This window comes from Spea bombifrons, chromosome 6, assembly GCF_027358695.1.
Source record: "Spea bombifrons isolate aSpeBom1 chromosome 6, aSpeBom1.2.pri, whole genome shotgun sequence".
Classification (NCBI taxonomy): Eukaryota; Metazoa; Chordata; class Amphibia; order Anura; family Pelobatidae; genus Spea; species Spea bombifrons.
This window is the reverse complement of record NC_071092.1, coordinates 13,738,736-13,758,592: the sequence shown is the minus strand read 5'-3', so window position 1 is coordinate 13,758,592 and position 19,857 is coordinate 13,738,736. Positions and strand designations below refer to the sequence as shown.

Genomic DNA, 19,857 nt, shown 5'->3' with positions numbered 1-19,857 from the left:
TAAATAAATGAAAAATTTACATTCATTTTTTTTTATCCGATTAATCGATTAATCGACAAAATAATCGGCCAACTAATCGATTATGAAAATAATCGTTAGTTGCAGCCCTACAGTTACCTGAGGAAAGTATCCTGTATGTAGCTTCTTCGGTAGGAAGATGGACTCCATCTTTCAACCAGTGAATTGATGGGTATGGCACCCCGGACGCAGTGCACGGTATTAGTGCAGGAAATAATTTAGTCACAAAGATATTGGTAACTTCATCGGCAATGGAGGGTGGCACTACGGAAAAGAAGATAGCTGTGAGTATTTAGGCCTGCACATTATCAGTTTTGTATCATGTTGCTTACAATGACGTTAGCAGTAGCACACGGCTGTTTACACAACGCAGACACGCATCACAAATAGACAGTAATGGATGCATCACTTTCTGAAGCTCATTGTAACTTGAACACTTATCGAAGCCTTATCGCTGATTATCTATTTTGTGCCATAATTATAAAATATGTTACTAAGATTTTCTATGCAGTTAAATGAACAGGCAGTCAATAACTCACTAAAATGCTGGGGTACATCGATACTGCTATTGCTGTCACTGCACAAGCACCACCTTTTGAGTACTTATAACTTTGTGAGCTCTCTTTTTTACTACAAAAACAATTGTATACCAAAAAAAACCTTGCTTATTGCATGCGGGGTTTAGTAGAACAAACAATTCTGATGCCAACTCTTTAGTGAATAAACTCCAATGTATCTGTTTTCTTTTTTTTATATTATATATGGACATTTTGCGATAACCAATATTTTTTTGTTTTATTAACACTGGATGTACTGACAATAAGTGACTATTTTTTTTTCACATTTGCATCATCATTAGTGCTTCAAGGTGTTTTTTATACTCATCAGGAGAGAATGACATAACACGATTCCTACCTTGCACAGAAAGATGCACTTCTATTTCATCTTTACCAGCATCATTGGAAGCTGAACATGTATATACCCCACCATCTTCTACATTTGGTGAGATAATTACAAGTGATCCTGAAGATAAAAGTCTAAAAACATACACATCATTATTAATATTTGGTATATATTTTAAGATAAAAAAAACAAGCAAAAAAAGTGTTCACATTTGGTGTTATCATTGACAATCTCATCTGAGTCACTTTACCACAATTAAAACTTCATTAGTTCTCTTACCTGTACATATTTTGGTTAAGATGAGTATTAATTGGGAGAGCGTTCTTCATCCATTCTACTTTTGGTTTAGGTATGCCCGAGACTTCACATGGGAGTGTTACCTGGATATTTACCATCACAGTAACATTTGCTGACCCAGAAAGTATTAACGGTGGAGCTACAATAAATGTTTATACACTGTGCATTAACAATTACAAATTATATTGTATGTATTGACAGACTATTCAAACTTTTAGATTTTACAAAGTGACATAATCAGGTGTCCTCAGACACATGTTGTGTTACATTTACAAAACAGTAGGAAGAAAAAACCCAGAATAAACAGAATATTTGGTACCATCTATTAAAATAACCCACATATTATAATTATTTTTTTTACTGTATATACTATAAAACAATCAAATAGATGGTTGCTTGTGTGGGCAATGAACAGGGAGCCTATGTTTTAAATACACCCAGATAACTGTGGGAACTGTCAGTCACACATGGTGGGTGTGGAGAGAAGATGTCCATTGTATGGTATGTGTGGAGTATCTGCCAGATGATGTTGTGTGTATAGTCATCTGTGGAGGTGAGAAGCTATCAGTTACAAAATGAGTAAAACATGATATAAGGGTATACTAGGATTGTTCTAATTGTTAAACCCTTCCTAGTACTTCAAACTATATGCTTACCATAGACAAGAAGATCAATTTGACGTTGGCTTGACCCAGCTGCATTAGTGGCCAAGCAAAAATATTGTCCAGAGTCTGTGGCACTTGCCGATGGAATGTTTAGTGTACCAGATTCCATTATGAAATATCTAAATCAAGGCGCAAAGATAAAAAAAAAGATTTATTTATTTTTGTGCACAGCCAATTCTACTAGAAGTCTATGTACCCCATTGTATATTATCATTGGATACATATGATTATATTTTAAAAATGAATAAAAAAGACTCTGGTTCCTGTTGCATTATTTAAAGGTCCAGACCCAAGTAAAGCAAGAAACAAGCCCCCAGCAAAGCAACCGCTAATACATCTACCTACACAGATCTCAGATTTTATGAAGCCCATACCCGTCCTCCTACCTCTAAATGTATTTATATATCTTTAAACAATACATTATATTGTATTAATATATTGTATACAATACATTATATTGTATTATTGTAATTATTTGTCATATCAGATGTGAGACAAACCCAAATAATCTGAAAACAATTAATTCAGCTATGATGTTTTAGGGAGCACACAAAAAGTAATACCCTTCTTTTGTATCAATGTACAAATTGCTGGGAGGCAATGATTGGATGCCTGGGATGCAAGAAGACCCTCATACATCATGTGCATTCATAGACATGTTTCATGGATCATTATAATTATATAGACAATCACTAGAGGAATGCAAAAAAAAAAAGAAAGAGATCTATTGATTATTATTGATTGAAGTCCCCCTAGGCCATACTGTGCCACATAGAATGTTTCTAGATGAAACATTGTAAATGAATGCTAAGCCTTTCCTCATTGACATTGACACTTACCTGGCACTTCACTTAGAATAACATTAAATTATTAAATAAATACACACATCTATATTAAGTTTTTAATATTTTAAGTGAAGTGCCAAGTAAATTACTTTTTAGGGCCTTAAGAGGTTAGCAAATAAGCAATTAGGTACACTCACAATAGTACTGAACAATAGTACAAAATTTGAAAGTTTATATAAAGTGCGCAAATCCCACTTTTTCACGGTACCAAAGATTTCTATATATACCACCACCGCTGCGTAGCATTAAAAATGTCAATACCGATTGCACAATTGTGTTTTATATCTTTTGCTACATAATATTAGGCAGATAATAATTCATATCTATTAGCTCACCTGTGATAATATTAGGCAGATAAGAATTCATATCTATTAGCTCACCTGTGATAATATTAGACAGAGAACAATTCATATCTATTAGCTCACCTGTCATAATATTAGGCAGAGAACAATTCATATCTATTAGCTCACCTGTCACTGTTACCCTGTAGAATAGACCCATCCTTTCTCCAAGCTATCTTTGGGGAAGGTACGCCAGTGGTTGTGCACTCAAGAAAAGCAGGCTTGTTGACAAATGTAGTCACTAAATGAGGACCTTCATTTATTGTAGGTGGAACTGTGGACCAAAATATAACATTTATAACACATATGTTCACTGTCAATGTACGATATGTTGCACATTTGTTGTAGAATAGCCTGTCAGCTTTCCTTTCCATAGGATACCCTGCAAACCCTGTCTGAAAAGGCTAGTGAAATTTGCATCAGGAACCACCATTAAAATGAAACGGAATTCACTTCTTAAGACACTGAATGTTTAATTCAACATATGATTTAAATAAGTAACATAGATCCTTGGATCCAAAAATCATTAGACAAATGTTTTTTTTAACACAGCAGGTTTGGAAGCATCATTCATTTTAGCTCCTTCTCCACAGTTGATCTGTAGCCTACTTAAAAGGGGTGGGAGGGGTGGTCCACCCCGGGTGCCGTGACGACTGCCTAATGTGGGCCTGCAGCTCACAACTGTGGCGCCTGCTCGAGGAAACAGTGCGTGTGCGCAACAGAAGTGAGCTGCCATTGGCCCGCATAGAGGTCTGCAGGGCCAGTCAAATCTGCAAGAGAGGTAAGGGGGTGAGGGAGAGTGAATGAATGAAGTGAGGAAGTGTTTAGGGTTAGAAATGGGACAGGCTGGCTGTTTAGAGGGGCGGAGGTGGCATAGGCAGGTTGCTTCAGAGACAAAGGAGGCAAATCAGCCTGGTTGTGCCAACTCTGCCCCTAAAACAGCCTGCCTTTCCATTTTTTGCCCCCTAAACAGCGTGCCTGTCAGTAAGTGTTTAGGGGCAGAAATGGGACAGGCAGGCTGTTTAGAGAGGCAGAGGTGGTACAGGGAGGCTGCTTGAGGGGCAGAGGTGGCACAAACAGGCTACTTCAGCGGCAGAGGTGGCGCAATCAGGCTGTTTTAGGGGCATCGGTGGAACAGGCAGGCTTTTTAGGGGCAGCTGTGGCACAGGTTGGCTGTTTTAGGGGCAGCGGAAGCACAGACAGGCTGTTTTAGGTACAGCGGCGGTGGCATGGGAGGCTGTTTTAGTGGCAGAGGCCTACCACGTCAAAGTCTGGCTTACCGTATAGCGATAGGGGTTATGCTGCACTACCGTCAACAGCGCCGGCCTTTGGGGTTTGCGACCTGTGCGACCGCACAGGGCGCCACACTCCAGGGGGGGCGCCGCCGCGGGGTCCAGTAGCGTACCTAGCGGGGGGGGCGGTCCGCACCGGGTGGCGCTCATCAGGGGGGCACCCGGCACCCCTCCAGAGACGGACAGTAATGTCCGCCGCTGGAGGAGCAGGCTCGCAAGGGAGTGGTATCGGAGGTCTTTAACAGACCTCCGGCTCCCTTGAGTGATTTTAAGCCGGTTCAAGGATCTCCCTTGAACCCGGCTTAAAATGGCTCAAGGGAGCCGGAGGTCTGTTAAAGACCTCCGATATCGCTCCCTTGTGATCCGCGCGGCAACAGCTGAACTGAAGGCAGCAACTGAAGCCGCGCCCACCGCTGTCCGTGCCCTCTGACCCGGAAGAAGACAGAGAGGACAGAAGAACTGAAGAAGAGGAGGAAAAGAAGCTGTAAGGAGAAAAGAGGAAAGGTAGGAAAGCATTCAGTGAGAGTGGATTGGTATGTGTGGATTAGTATGTGTGGATTGGTATATGTGTGCATGAGTATATGTGTGGATTGGTGTATATGTGTGGATTGGTATATATATGTGTGGATTGGTATATATGTGTGTGGATTGGTATATATGTGTGGATTGGTATATATGTGTGGATTGGTATATGTGTGGATTAGTGTACGTGTGGATTAGTATGTGTGGATTAGTATGTGTGGATTGGTATGTGTGTGGATTGGTGTATATGTGTGGATTGGTGTATATGTGTGGATTGGTATATGTGTGGATTGGTATGTGTGTGGATTGGTATACGTGTGGATTGGTATACGTGTGGATTGGTATACGTGTGGATTGGTATACGTGTGGATTGGTATACGTGTGGATTGGTATACGTGTGGGTTGGTATACATGTGGATTGGTATGTGTGTGGATTGGTGTATGTGTGGATTGGTATATGTGTGGATTAGTATATGTGTGGATTGGTAAGTGTGTGAGAGTGATGGGTGTTATGCTGTACCATTTCCAATGTCTTTTTCATGTTCTAATTATGCTCTAAAAGTACATCATAACTCCCATCACTCTATACTGTTCCATACAGTGACAGAGCTGGGAGGCAGAGGCCTTGCACCCCCACCACAGGACTCCTGAAAGGTAAGTGAACTTCAAAGAGGGAAAGGGTAGATAGTTAGGAGGGGGTAGATAGGGAGAAGGGAGTGAGGCAGGGGAAAGGGGGTAGATAGGGAGAAGGTCGTGAGAAGGGGTAGATAGGGCAGAAGGGAGTGAGAAGGGGTAGATAGGGCAATCATACTCCTATCATGCCAAGTCTGCGAGTACATCCTGGAATCTGGGTATGCGTGGGCATGATAGGAATGTGATTGCTGTTAATCATATATATATATATATATATATATATATATATATATTATTGTTATTTAATTGTTTTGTCCTATTTTGGTGTGTTACTTACTTTAAATAAAAGTGTTAGATTTCTTTATGGTGTGGGGGGGGTCATATTCGGTTTTGGCCAGGTAAATGCTGCACTTTCGGTTTCAGTCCAGAATTCGTTTCGGTGCATCCCTACTACTAAGCCAGACAATGAAGTGGTAGGCCTACACCACATCAACGTTTGGCGTAGTATATAGTGATTGGGGTTTTGTTACAAGTTTTTATTCCTTTCTTTTTTTGGGATGGGGGGGCACCAGAGGAGTAGTCCGCACAGGGCGCAAGAACACCTAAGGCCGGCTCTGACCGTCAATGTCTGGCTCAGTATATAGTAATGGGAGTTATGCTGTACCATATCTGTTTCGTAAATGTTATTTATTTAAACTTCATTTATTAAAATTAATTCATAAAATAAAGATAAAATAATTCATTTTTTCAGATTTGCTTGGTTTTTCCAGTTGACATACAGTTTACAAATTTGTGAAATAAATATTCGTGCCAAATACAGGATCCTCCCCGGGTGCCAAATACTCTAGATCAACTGAGTAATCCATGTATATGGTTTTATATATTTATCCTCAATTTTACAATTGTATTAATTAATTTTTCACACTTATTGTGACAATGTCAAAGAACATTAACCAACTTTTCTGGCATTTTCTCATAATAACAATATTATAACTGTTGGCACAGGACTCAGAATTCTACAGACTTTAGGCTGTAGATTAAAGTTTTCATTGCAGACAAAAAAAGACTAAATTGGCAGTGGTGTAAGCTTTCTGGATTGCAAAGTGTTTACCTAAGGAAATATCTAAAATAAATGGTGAAATAATTAAAACTTGGCCATTAGGAATGAACACATTTAAGGCTTCATTCTTCAACTAAAGTGTATGTATTTAAAGCAGCTAGGACAGCTGCTTGGCTCAATACTATTTTTTAATGGCTGTGTTTAAAGGAAATACAAAATACCAATTACCATAAACGTTCAGCATAAATTCTCTTGTAGTTTTTCCCACAATGTTGCTTGCAACACAGGTGTATCTTGCAGTGTCTGACACCTCTGCTCTGTCAATTTGCAGGTATCGCCCATTAGATAAAACATGCACTCTGGAGTTGGGCTAATATAAAATAACAAACACAAGGGTGAGCAATATTACATAGTTAAGTTATATACAATTAAATGTAAGTAGAAGACACTTAGAAGTAGAAGTCATTTACTTACACATATTTAAATCCATAACACATATTAGAATTGTTTCAGTATAATTCAGCCACGATTGTATACATATTTTCTAGGTTAGTAAACGTCCCCCTATCATCCTAAAGGTAACGGAGGATCAGCTGATGATCATGGATTAGCAAACTATCTACATATAGAAGTAATACATAAAAAGTAACTGGTTTACAGTATGTAGGAGATTTAGTCACACATTTTCACTAGGTCAGTGACCTGCCTACCTCTGCTAACTCTAATTATGCCCAATGCAGTTCTAGTAAAAAGGTCTATAACATAGGAACCTTATAGAGCGAAACCTCTTCAACACATCACTCCTTAGAAAATTTTCCCCACTTGGTGGATATAGTGGAAAAGTACATTACCAGCAGTGGATTGTCATCTTTCAGCCATGTGATCTTAGGTGGCGGTAGAGCATCTGATTTGCATTCCAGCATAATTTGTTTGTTAAATATAGATGTAATATTATGAATCCCATTGATACCAGCAATGTTAGGTGGCACTAAAAAAACACATCCATACTAATGAATACACGTTCAATATACTTAACACTAATGCAAAGTGAATATAATTAATAACAATGCTATCAAACACATCTGTAATGATATACGTTTATGTTAAATGAAAATACTGACACTTAATTCTGAACACTATTTGAACCATAATGATTATCTGAAAAATCTAGGTAAGATAACATATCTAGTCAGTGTAGAAACATGAATAAGTCATCAATTAATGTTCTAAAGCAAAAAATAAATGGCACTTTGTGTTAGCTAATCCGGGTTAAGTTTAAGGCTAATTGATCATTAGAAATTATATTGCAATTCTATTGGCACAGCTGGAAATGTCTTTGTTTTCCATGAAAATAGCTAAGTGACCCAAACTTTTGAATGGTAGTGTATTTGAAAAAGCTCATTCATATATATATGTATATTTTCTGTCTGTCTATGACAAATATAATGTTTAAACCACAGTTCTTATAGGAGAATGACATGTACTAATTATGTGAATATGAGCCAAAATACATATTTCCTAGTATGAAAGAACATTTTATTCATTTCTGCAAGCAGTTTGCATTTGCAGTCCTCGCTTCCTGATTGTAAAGATTTACTGTATATTTAATCACTTTTTAAACAGATGGCCACTACTATAATATGGCAATAAGTCGACAATAATTTGCCAAGACAAATGTCTGGAAATGTTTATGGAAACAAATGTTACAAATGTTATTTTTCTAATAACATTTTATTCATATAAATACATTATTTTATCTTTCAGCTTCTTTCAAACAATCTACCAAGTGCCTAAATTATATGTTATGGTTTGTAAATTGTATACTTTGTGTCTGTATGACAGGAGTTTGCTATATTGGGAATATCTATCTCCTTAAGAATTTGTGAATTAGCTGAATGTAACTTTTGTATCAATATAAAATATCAATATAAAATACAATAGCACTTTAGGAGAAACATATATTTAAGGTACAGTTTAATACTGACTATATTATTATCATTGTTATTTGTTTTATATAGTGCCATCATATTCCACAGTGCTGTAAAATAATAAATAGGATATAACGAGTAGTATATAGAACTTGCTCAAATGAGCTTACAATCTAGAGATCTCGGTGTCAGTGTACAGGACTTACTATGAACATCTACTGAAAATTCCTTTTTGTTGTCTCCTGCGCTGTTTGAAGCCAAACACACATACCGACCTATGTTCTCCTCCTGCAAGCAATGACAACATAGTATTTTAGTACTGCTTTCTTAATGATAACACACAAGCATCAATATATCACTGTCCAGTTGTGCAGATGAGGTCAACTCAGACTTTTCCATACTCCATGGACTGTCTGAAAACTGTATACATATTTATTTATTATGTGGCTTTAGTAACAGAGGATAATCTATCAATATATGCATGTTAACCCTGGCATACCTGTCAACACTCCAAGTATAATAGCTCATTGCTAGGCCTCCAGAATAGCATGTTAATCTTTGGACAGAAGAGGGCAGTAACGAATTCCTGGCAGGGTTCTATGCCTTCTTCTGATAACCCAGGTCATTCCAACCACCCTGCCCCCTATTTTTATTCATCATAAATCAGAAATAATTAGGGTTAGGACAGAAGTAATGTCCCTATGTTTTCTTAAGTAACAACCACACATAGTGAAATTACAATAGAGAGAATAAACAATAAATAAGACACTGGCGAAAAGTGTAAATCAATGATTTCTACCTGTGCACTTGCTATTCGAAGTATCTGGCCTCCTTTCAGTAAACGCACATTTTCAATCTGAGAAAGTATCTCTCCATCCTTCAGCCATGTTATTGTGGGAGGTGGGAAACCAGTTGTATAACAAATGAGGTCTAATTGGTTATTTAAAACCACTGATAATTCTTCCGTATTCTCAGATCCATTAATGTGTGGAGGTTCTAATGACAAAATAAACAATTTGAATTTGATAAAGGACAACTCATTCTGCTACAATATTTTTAATAGGAGGAAGTCATCTCAACCAAAACGTCTCATGGCAGATTAGCGACACTTAAAGGGACAGTTTAGTGTATCTGAACCCCCCCCCACTCTGTGGGTACTTTCATATGCATTAATCCAAAACGAAAACAAAATAAAGCACTTGACTATGACAGAAGCTGCAGCCCTGTTGCAGCAGCTGCCTTCCTCCAGCCAATCAGTGGCAGGAAAGTGCTCCCATTGAAAATAATAGGATAACTTTCCATGGGAACTGGGGTCTGAACCCTCACCCCAGCTTTCCCCCAATCCGAGGCTGAAGGCGAGTATATCATATACAGGGAGATGTGTTCTGAACATTTACCCTGCAAGTCATTTAGCTGGGGGTAGGGAAAGGATCAAAAGCATATGGAAATTCATCTTCAGCTAGCCAGCTGGGGTCAACAACAACTGGACAGTACAATAGAGTTATACTTACCAATAACATTTAGATTAAAATGCTTACTGACACTCCCTGCCTCATTGGAAGCAATGCAAGTGTATCTACCAATGTCATCCATTTCAGCATTTAATAACCGAAGTAGTGTTCCTTTAATTTCAAGACTCGAAACATACTCAGAATTCAAAAGTTTTCCATCTTTCAGCCATGATATATTAGGTTTGGGCAATCCATCGGCAACACATGTCATGGTGGCCGAATTTCCTTTTACCACCGTCAGCTGATGAGTTATCTCAGAGTCAGCCATGCTGGGTGGTACTGTACAAAGAGAACATTTAAAATAGTTATTTGCCAAATAGATTCAATAAAAGCAATTTGAGCTTACAGACTGAAAGAGGCTGTTGTCTATTGGACAGTACATATTGCACAGCCCATCTATAAAGTGCAGAAACGATTAATTGTATTCTTTAGTGGAAATTGTATTCCACAATATAGTTGAGTGTGTCAACCATCATAGTATTAGTAATCCTGAAACTGATTGATATGTTCTGTACTGAGAATCCATACCATAGACTTGTAAGTTGTAATCTTTTTCGTCTACACCAGCTCTGTTTGAGGCAACACACGTGTAGGTTCCCACATCTGATTTCTGCACCCTTGAAATTCTGTAAAAGAGAATAATAAAGTTGATTTAAATGGCCATTTATAGAAATTAACCCTTCAACGCTAATGACAATGAAATTTAAATGTAATTACTGATGTAAAGCCTATAATGGGATTCTTAGCAAGCAAGTATATGCAGTAGAACCCAAGGTTCTAGAAACTATATGGATACCACTGCTCAATCAGCTTTTTTTACTTTGTAGGAAAGACTGAAATAGATAAACAATTCATCTAGTAAGTAAGTGAAAAAATAAAATTGATTTTAGGATAAACGAAAGTAGAATACCTGAATTAGTAAAGCAACCTTGTGCGGCAGAAGCAAAGCCAACATCGAGCTAGTCTTCAGACCAGTTTACATTAACAAGCCCCCTAAAGGGCCACTGCATGACAGCAATCACTACCAGATTTTCTAAACTAGTTCCAGTTCACATAAGCCACCAGACTTGTACCCAGCTGGATTCAACACCAGCCCATCCAGCTTTATGAGTCGATGGATAGGGAAATAGAAGGTTCATTGGTCATCTGGCATTGAATGAATGTTCTGGTAAATTTGTTAATTAATGTAATGAAACATATTAAGTATTTTTGACAGGCACACACACAACTTCCATTGCTTATTTCCAGTTCACCTTAACACTTGTCCAGCAGATAGGAGCCTAACATGCGATGATACGGGAAGAGGAAGACCATTTTTTAGCCAATTGATTTGTGGTGACGGGGTCCCAGTTGCAAAACATTCAATATTTATTGAAGTGTCTAAAACAGCTGTCATCTGCACTGCATTCCCTTCATTCTCAGCAATCCTGGGGGCAACTAAACGTAATATAAGTAACATATTTTAGTTTTCTGTTATTTTCAAGTAGTGTGATAACAGCACACAGTCACTAATCCATGTTTTTTTTTTTTAGCAAAAATCCACAAATAGAAGCATGTATACCATAAACATTTACGTTGAATATTCTGTCATCTTCTCCTGCTGAGTTAGTAGCTACACATGTGTATTTCCCCATATCTCTTGTTTTGACATTGGAAATGGTCAGGGTCTGTCCATTTGAGGTTACACTTGAGAAATAAGAAAACCACAATATTAATATATTAATGTACATAGTTTACATTAAAATATAACAATTGTCTCTCAAGAGCGGGATACATTTATTTTAACGATTTAAAAGCACTGACTAGAAATAAAAGTAGATAACGTGAAGATTGAATATAATATCAGCAACATATTAGGGTTCCACTGTACGTCCCTGCAATTTTATCTGAAAAAGAAGAGAATCCCTTATTAACTCCCAGCCATATGATATGTAGTAAATAACACAGCCGGTATATTCCACATCCAACTGTAAGTGGTATTATTGGAAAGTGGAATCGTTTAGGAACAGCAGAAACTCGTAAAGTCACAGAGTGGGGTCACCGGGTGCTGAGGCGCATGGTGCGTAAAAGTTGCCAATGCTCTGCTGATTCCATAGCTGAAGAGTTCCGAACTTCTGCTAGTATTAATATCAGCACAAAAACTGTGCGGCAGGAGCTTCATGGAATGGGTTTCCATGGCCGAGCATCTGTATGCAAGCCTCACATCACCAAGTACAATGCCAAGCGTTGGATGAAGAGGTATAAAGCACACCGCCACTGGACTCTGGAGCAGTGGAAACGTGTTATGTCGAGTGACAAATCACGCTTCTCTGTTTGGCAGTCTAATGGGAGAGTCTGGGCAATACAGAGTTGAGGAGGGTTAGGAAACGGATTTTGTTTTGGCTGTGCGACGTTGGCATACTTTTCATTGCTGCTTCTTGCAAGCTAGTAGGCTTATATATCTAGGAGAGGGTGGTAGATAAATGGAACAGTCCCCCATCAGAAGCGGCAGAGGCTAATACAGTGAGGGAATTAAAACATGCTTGGGATAGGCATTAAGCTACCCTCAATCTAAGACAAGACCAAAGACTGATTCAGCTCTCCACATCAGGAAAAATAAACAGATTAGATGAACCAAATGGTTCTTATCTGCTGTCAAATTCCATGTTTTTGTGCTTCTACAAGGGAGTTGAATTCATTTCCCATATAAGCTCAAAACATTAATTCGGAGCTGTAACCAATGTACAGAATGTTTCTCACCACTTGAACAGTTGAGACATACCTAATACCGTTGAGGTCAATGTTATTAATGTGTTTGCCATCCTTCATCCATTGAACTACAGGCGCAGGAATTCCATGAGCTTTGCATACCAGCTGCACATCTTCTCCGGGTAAAACACTGACCTCCTCTGACATTCCAGAACCAATAATGCTAGGAGGAACTTTAAATATTTACATAATTACACGCGTGACTCACTGAAAAAATTAAGCCTCTTAAAATCATATAACCAGATTACAAGAAAATATTTGGGGGAACAATGAATTATAGACTTGCCTTGAACTGTTAAAACAAAGTTCTTGTGAGCTGTTCCTTCTACATTTGATGCAAAACAGGTGTACGTTCCACTATCTGAAATCTGAATTCTGGCCATTTTCATTTTGCTCCCACCGGAAAGAAACTGAACGTCCAAAGAATCGGAGTGTCCTAAAGTTAAAATCGCTTGTGATCATTAACTTACACACAGTCATGTCTGTTTTTTTTTAATTAAATGTGTGTTTTATTGAAACATTCATAACCTTCCTCAAAGAAAAGGATAGTGTTTCTATGTGCCAAGCAGCATTCATAAGCATGGTTAGGCAGTTTGTACACTAAGTAATAATGTAAAATAATAGATTAAAATAGTTTTTTTAATAATACTGTTGGCAATGTAGAAACAATTTCCCACCACTTAACGTTCTTATATGTGTATTATTGTCCTATTTGTGCCAATAAGAAACCATAAAAACGTTTATATCAATAAAAACCATGCCCTGCATGTGCTTGCTTATTTTACAGAAATTGCTCTAGAACTATATGACTTTCCTGCCTCAATATGGGCTTTTTATTTTTAAGCAAAATTGTGTGTCTTATGAGAACATAGACTGCTTACTTACTGATCTGATTTCCATCCTTTAACCATTTTATTGTAGGTGTGGGGATTCCATAAGCATCACATGAAAATGTAACATAATGTTGCACTGTCCCATTATGATATTCCTCCGGTGGACCTTGTATGCTTGGTGGCACTAAGGTAAAATTAAAAAAACAGAAATGTTTCTCTCTTTGCTGTATGTACATGTATAGGAGACATTTTGCCCCGGTGGCAATAATGTGTTCCAATCCGATTATATGGTTGGAATACAGGTGATACAGCAAGCATAGGAGTTCAGCTATTAAAACAGCCTGCCTTGTGCCACTTGGACACAAGCAATATACATTTTAACATGCCAATGAAAGCGGCTATATGTGGCTTTATTTGCTGGCCTCTAGAAAGCATATCATTTTAAAACTCACCATAAACACTCAGAAAAAACTTCTTATTATCCTGCCCTACAACATTAGTCGCAACGCATTCATATTCCCCAGTATCAGATACCTGAAACGAAATAAAATGTTTAATTAAATCCCTGAAAAAACTTCACAACTGTTCCCCAAACTCTCTGTTTTGCTAAAACATTATATAACGACATCATTATGCTCAGCAAACCAAATGCAGCTAAAGTCATAGGATCTAACTAAAACACACTATATGACCAAAAGTATGTGGACACCCCTCCTAATTATTGCATTTAGGTGTTTTAGCCATTCTCATTGCTATCAGGTGTTATAAAATCAAGCACATAGGCAGCCATTTCCATAGTCAAACATTGGCAGTAAAATGGGTCATACTGAGGAGCTCAGTGACTTTCAACGTGGCCCAGTCATAGCATGGAAACTAAGCCACAAAGTAGTTCATGAAGATCTGCCCTAGTCCACTGTAAGTGCCATTTCTGTGACATGAAAGTATCTAGAAGTAACAACAGCTTAGTCAAGAAGCAGTAAAGCATGTAGCAAATAAAATTGCCTGTCCTCTGTAGCATCACTCACTACAGTTCCAAACTGCCTCTAGAAGCAACATCAGCACAATAGCTTTGCGTCAGGAGCTTCATGAACTGGGTTTTCATGGCCCAGCAACTGCACACAGGCCGTATGTGCAATTCCAGGGTCTGGCTAAAGTGGTGTAAAGCACATCATCACTGGATTCTGAAGCAGTGGAAACATGCTCTCTGAAGGGATTTCTCATGCTTCACTATCTGGAAGTCTGATGGACCAACCTTGGTTTTGCGGATGTCAGGAGAAAACCACTAACCGGAATCCAAAGTGCCTACTGTAAAGTTTGGTGGAGAAGGTATAACCTGTGTTTCAGGTTGACGCTCATAAATTCTAGTGGGGGGTAATGTTAATGCTACAGCATACAAAGCATTTTAGACAATTGTTTTCTTCCAACTTTATGGCGCCAGTTTGGTGAAGGCCCTTTCCCTTCGCAGCATGATGGTGCCCTATGCACAAAGCAAGGGCCAAAAAGACATGGTTTAAGAAGTTTGGTGTGAGGAAGCTCAAGTTGCCTGCACAGAGCTCTGACCTTAACACCATCGAACACCTATGGTATAAATTTAAATGCAGATTGCGAGCCAGACCTTCTCCTCCAACAGCAGTACTTGACCTCACTAATATTCTCTTGGCTGAATGGGCAATTCCCACACACTCCAAAATCATGTGGGAAGCGTTCCCAGAAGAGTTGAGATTCTTATGCCCACAAACCATGAGGCTCCTCCATATTTATTCTATAAATAAACAAATCATACACAAAATTTAGCCATCTGGCCATTCAAAAACTACCTGGGCATGTTTAATATTCAATCTCTTCCCTCCTTCCATGACCTTATGATTGACTGATTCTGTAATCGCATGACCATTCTTGTACCATTCGATGAGGGGAGGCGGGTAGGCATCAGATTCACAGTCCAGCATTAAAGATCCATTTACTCCTATGTTTATTTCTATGGAGGCGTCTTTGCTATTACCCATGATGCTAGGGGGCACTGTAATAAAAAATGCTTATTGCTTTATTTTGTTAAATAGATGTTTACATTTTGCTATAAATAAAGCATTAGAAGGAATAGCAAAAAAAAAACAAACCATAAACATTTAGGAAAATATTTCTCTTGTGTTCTCCGGCTTCATTGATGGCAACACATGCATACTCTCCAGCATCAGTTAATTTAGTTTTTGGTATCTGCAGTATTCTTCCTCCTGGATAAGATAACCAATGGTTAATGTTGCAGTCATATTAAATAATATCCAGGTGCTATATATTCTGATCTGCTGAATGTAATACTTTTGAGGGCGTCACACTCTAGGGGGCGGGGGGCGGTCCACACCGGGTGCCGCTCATCAGCGGGTGCCAACTTGCGGCACCCGGCACCCCTCCAGAGACGGACAGGCTCTGCCTTAATGCGGCCATATTTTAAGGTACTAGCCTGGAGCTGCAGCTCCATCAGCCCCTAAGTCAATCCTGCCCTGCCACAGGCGCGGTCGCAGTTGCTGCTTGCTCTGGCAACAAGGTAAGTAGGGTGAGGGAGGGGGCTGCAGTGAGAAGGGGCAGAGGGGGGTTAGGTAGTGAGAAAGGGGGAGAGGGGATAGATAGAGGCGGTACATATTGATAAGTGGGGAAGGGGGTTACATAGTGAAAAGGGGGAACATAGTGAGAAGGGGCAGATAAGATGATGAGAGGGGGTAGTGTGAATGCGTATGAGAATGAATGAATAAATGTGTGGATGAATTGTGTGAATGCGTATGACAATTAATGAATTCATGTGTGGATGAATTGCTTGAATGATTTCTGAGACTGCATTAATGAATGTGTTAATGATTTGTGTGAATGATTAAATGCAAAGATGGTACATGAAGGGTGGGCTTTAACAATAAATAAATAAATATGGGCTGCTCAGGCTTAAATGCCCGGGCCTATTTTTTGTCCCAGTCCGGGCCTGCTTACCACCAACTGCCTCCAGCTTTGGCTTGTGTAAGAATTCTATGGGCTCTAACCCCCGATAAGCAAGAGCAAAAAGCACTTCCATTGATTTAGAGTGCTTTTCTGTCACCAGCCACAAATGGTGCGAAAACGGGACCACAAAGGAGAAGGTGTGCTGCAGCTCTATGTTAGCAACTGTTCCTAAACACACGTACTGCACCTTCCCCACCGGCTATATAATGCATTTTAAAGTACTCACAAACTATTATGCATTATTCCTTGGTTGTATTGTATAGGACACTAGATTTTACATTTAATTGTCGGCAGACACAAAGAGAAGTAGCAATAGATTATTCATACAGAAACAACAAAAGCACCCAAAACTTTTCTGTCTTGTTTTTATGTGATTACAAACTTCAAAGAAAAATAAAATAATCTTGAATCTTGTTTAGCATTCTAGATACATACTGCAATTAATGTTTTTTCGAAGTGGAACAGCACATGATTTAATTTTGTAAAAAACATGCTCTATTAGTGCTTTCTCCAGTGTAGAGCAATGTGACAAAATAGTCACTTTTCAGATTTTATCTTGTGGTCTCCTGAATGACTAACCGCTCTTTTTAATAAATACTTATCTCTGTGGATAAGTACCTGCTCCTGTCCACTTTTCAAATTCATGTTTGGCTTATATAAACCTTATATACCTAGCAAAGTTCCACAGTATGTCAGATCAACTAGGGTCTTCGAAAAATTTGTAGGTCAGCTTATAAAGTAACTACCTTCCCTAATAATAAAAGGGACAAATGAAAAGTTGAGCGCTATCATATTCTTACCTGGCACAATAACTAGGTGGCTGTTATGGCGGAGGACATTACCATCCTTTACCCATCTGATTGCAGGCGGTGGGAATCCAGTCACTTCACATGTCAACGAGATGAAGTTATTTTCCACAACAGTGACATTCTCAAAATGGCTGCCAATAATGTTGGGAGGCACTGGAATCAAAAATTATGTGTAAGTGTAAATAAATGAAAGACATGATCAAATTCTCTAGATTGTAAGCTCGTTTGAGCAGGGCCCTCCTCACCTGTTGTCTCTGTAAGTCAATTTGTTATGTTACATACTACTTGTCATGTCCTGTCTACCTATTGTACAGCGCTACATAATTTGATGGCGCTATATACAACAATAAATAATAATAATAATGCAAGATTACACCTGGCCTTAGTTCTTACACCTATCCATGTTTTCTACTTTTTAGTTTTAATATAAAAACACTTCTTTATGATTTGAGCTACCTTGCTCTTAGCTATTTGCAATAATTATTTAATAGAGGAATAGGGGTTGCTTGTAAAAAAAAACCCCTCTAGCTCTCTTACTGCTAAAACAATCCAAAAAGTACATTACTACTTACTACTATGAAGAATGTCAACACAATCTTTGCTGGGGGTTTTGAGAAATAAATGGAATTTTGCATAAGATACCATAGCTATGTCTTTTTTGAATGTTAAAGCCCCAAAATATAAATCTAAATATATTAAAAACACAATTTGCCATTGATATAAAATGTGCCTATAATTATTATGCATTATGCATGCTTTCTTCTGATACAAAAGCAACTTCACTTTAATTGTTCTCTCCTTAAAAATATAAATTTTCTAAGTATTGCTATGCCAGATCTAGTGCATTTTATAAAAAAAATATATCTCAAACTTACCATAAATATTTAAGTTAAAGGATTTCTGCACACTCCCTGCCACATTTTCAACAATGCACACATACCGGCCGGTATCCATTAACTGAGCATTCACAATCTACAAAAATAAATAAAACAAACATTAATGTGTGATCATTTAGGTTTCGGCTCAAAATTGAATATAACTTTGCCTCGTTGAATGATCATGTGTTGACACTGCACCTTGTAGTGATTTTTATTCCAAATACCACGTATTTGAAGGCTTGTGTAAGGCATTAATACAAAAGCCTATTTCTCCCCGTCTCAGGAAGCTACAGTTGATATTTTGACACAATATTGAATAAAACTGTGCTGCATCTTTGATAACAGACTGAGTATGTCAGTTCAAGGAAAGCCTCTGCTGTCTTTTTATGATAACTGTTCTTTATCATAGAAACACTTAAAAGGATTTAACAAAGTACAATAGGGACATATATTTCAAAGGATAATATATTTCAAGATGTCATGGTCTAAAACTAGAGTGTCAGAAGCTTAGATTTAATATAAGGAAGTTTTTGTACACTGAGAGGTGTATAGATAAGTGGAGCAGCCTCCATGGCAGAAGTGGTAGAGGTTATAACATTGTGGGATTTAGACATACTATGCTGAATATAAAACAAGACTCAAGGACCAAATAAAGGTTTGAGGTTTTTACAGTAGGATACAATGGGAAGACAAGATGAGACAAATGGATCATCTCTACCATCAACTTCTATAAAAAGAACGGCTAAACAAATTCCATTATTATTTTCAGAAGCAACTTGAGATTTAGGGCCAATACTGCTTACAAGGAGAGTCAACATCTTTGGCCCTCTACATATTGACATTTGGCTCTGGTCCTTACCTGCAAAGATCTTCCATCATGTAAAAGCTGATACTGTTCCCCTGCTTTAATGTGATGTCCATCTTTCTGCCAGGATATTGTTGGAACAGGATAACCATTTACTGAGCAGTTCAAAATTACTGTCTCATTTACCAGAAAAGTCAAATCTTCCAGCAGATTTTCACCTCCTTCAAATTTTGGTGGCACTATATAGCAAAATCAATAATACCAATTATATATAATTATGTTTAAAAGGTACACTAATATGAAGCAAAATAAATGGAACACTCAGAAATCTTAGTAGACACAAACAATATACCATATTTTTGATATATAAAGCTACATTTTATTCATTAAAAAATTGTATAATATAATCTTTATGTGGAGTTATTTCATAGAATTGGATGATTCTTTAATAAGAAAGAAAAGCACTGAGTACTCACAAAGTACAATGACATTATAATGCATTGAATCTTCTCCTGCCTCGTTTGCAGCAACACACGTATATGTCCCAGCATCGGCTTCCAGTGCTCTTGCAATCTGTAGTGTGTGTCCTCCTGGTAAAATAAACCTGCAGGTCAACTACCCCTTCACTTTAATAATATATTAAATAACGCATTCCCCCAAACATTTTAGGTGCCCAAATCTTTTGGGTGTGAGGATAGAGACACAAAAGGGCAGGACTGGAGGTGGGGAGGTACAGGACCAGAATCAGGAGTGGGTCGGGTCAGAGGTGGCAGGGCTGGATGCA

The 19,857-nt window shown here is 38.2% G+C and overlaps 1 protein-coding gene across 1 annotated transcript in view; it reads right to left on the bottom strand.

The window, feature by feature from the left end:
* HMCN1 (hemicentin 1) overlaps positions 1 to 19,857 on the bottom strand; it is a 115,257-nt gene that overhangs the window by 33,817 nt on the left and 61,583 nt on the right. The window contains exons 55-77 of the mRNA XM_053469687.1: positions 19,550 to 19,663; positions 19,128 to 19,312; positions 18,266 to 18,362; positions 17,382 to 17,543; positions 15,714 to 15,827; positions 15,414 to 15,616; positions 14,049 to 14,130; positions 13,649 to 13,780; positions 13,050 to 13,199; positions 12,777 to 12,936; positions 11,577 to 11,701; positions 11,269 to 11,452; positions 10,544 to 10,641; positions 10,016 to 10,294; positions 9,304 to 9,500; positions 8,711 to 8,792; positions 7,428 to 7,564; positions 6,805 to 6,946; positions 3,199 to 3,343; positions 1,875 to 2,002; positions 1,201 to 1,357; positions 934 to 1,055; positions 118 to 282 (exon numbers count right to left, since the gene is read on the bottom strand). Coding sequence (XP_053325662.1) covers positions 118 to 282; positions 934 to 1,055; positions 1,201 to 1,357; positions 1,875 to 2,002; positions 3,199 to 3,343; positions 6,805 to 6,946; positions 7,428 to 7,564; positions 8,711 to 8,792; positions 9,304 to 9,500; positions 10,016 to 10,294; positions 10,544 to 10,641; positions 11,269 to 11,452; positions 11,577 to 11,701; positions 12,777 to 12,936; positions 13,050 to 13,199; positions 13,649 to 13,780; positions 14,049 to 14,130; positions 15,414 to 15,616; positions 15,714 to 15,827; positions 17,382 to 17,543; positions 18,266 to 18,362; positions 19,128 to 19,312; positions 19,550 to 19,663 — 3,360 coding nt within the window. The remainder of the gene's footprint in view (positions 1 to 117; positions 283 to 933; positions 1,056 to 1,200; positions 1,358 to 1,874; positions 2,003 to 3,198; positions 3,344 to 6,804; positions 6,947 to 7,427; positions 7,565 to 8,710; positions 8,793 to 9,303; positions 9,501 to 10,015; positions 10,295 to 10,543; positions 10,642 to 11,268; positions 11,453 to 11,576; positions 11,702 to 12,776; positions 12,937 to 13,049; positions 13,200 to 13,648; positions 13,781 to 14,048; positions 14,131 to 15,413; positions 15,617 to 15,713; positions 15,828 to 17,381; positions 17,544 to 18,265; positions 18,363 to 19,127; positions 19,313 to 19,549; positions 19,664 to 19,857) is intronic.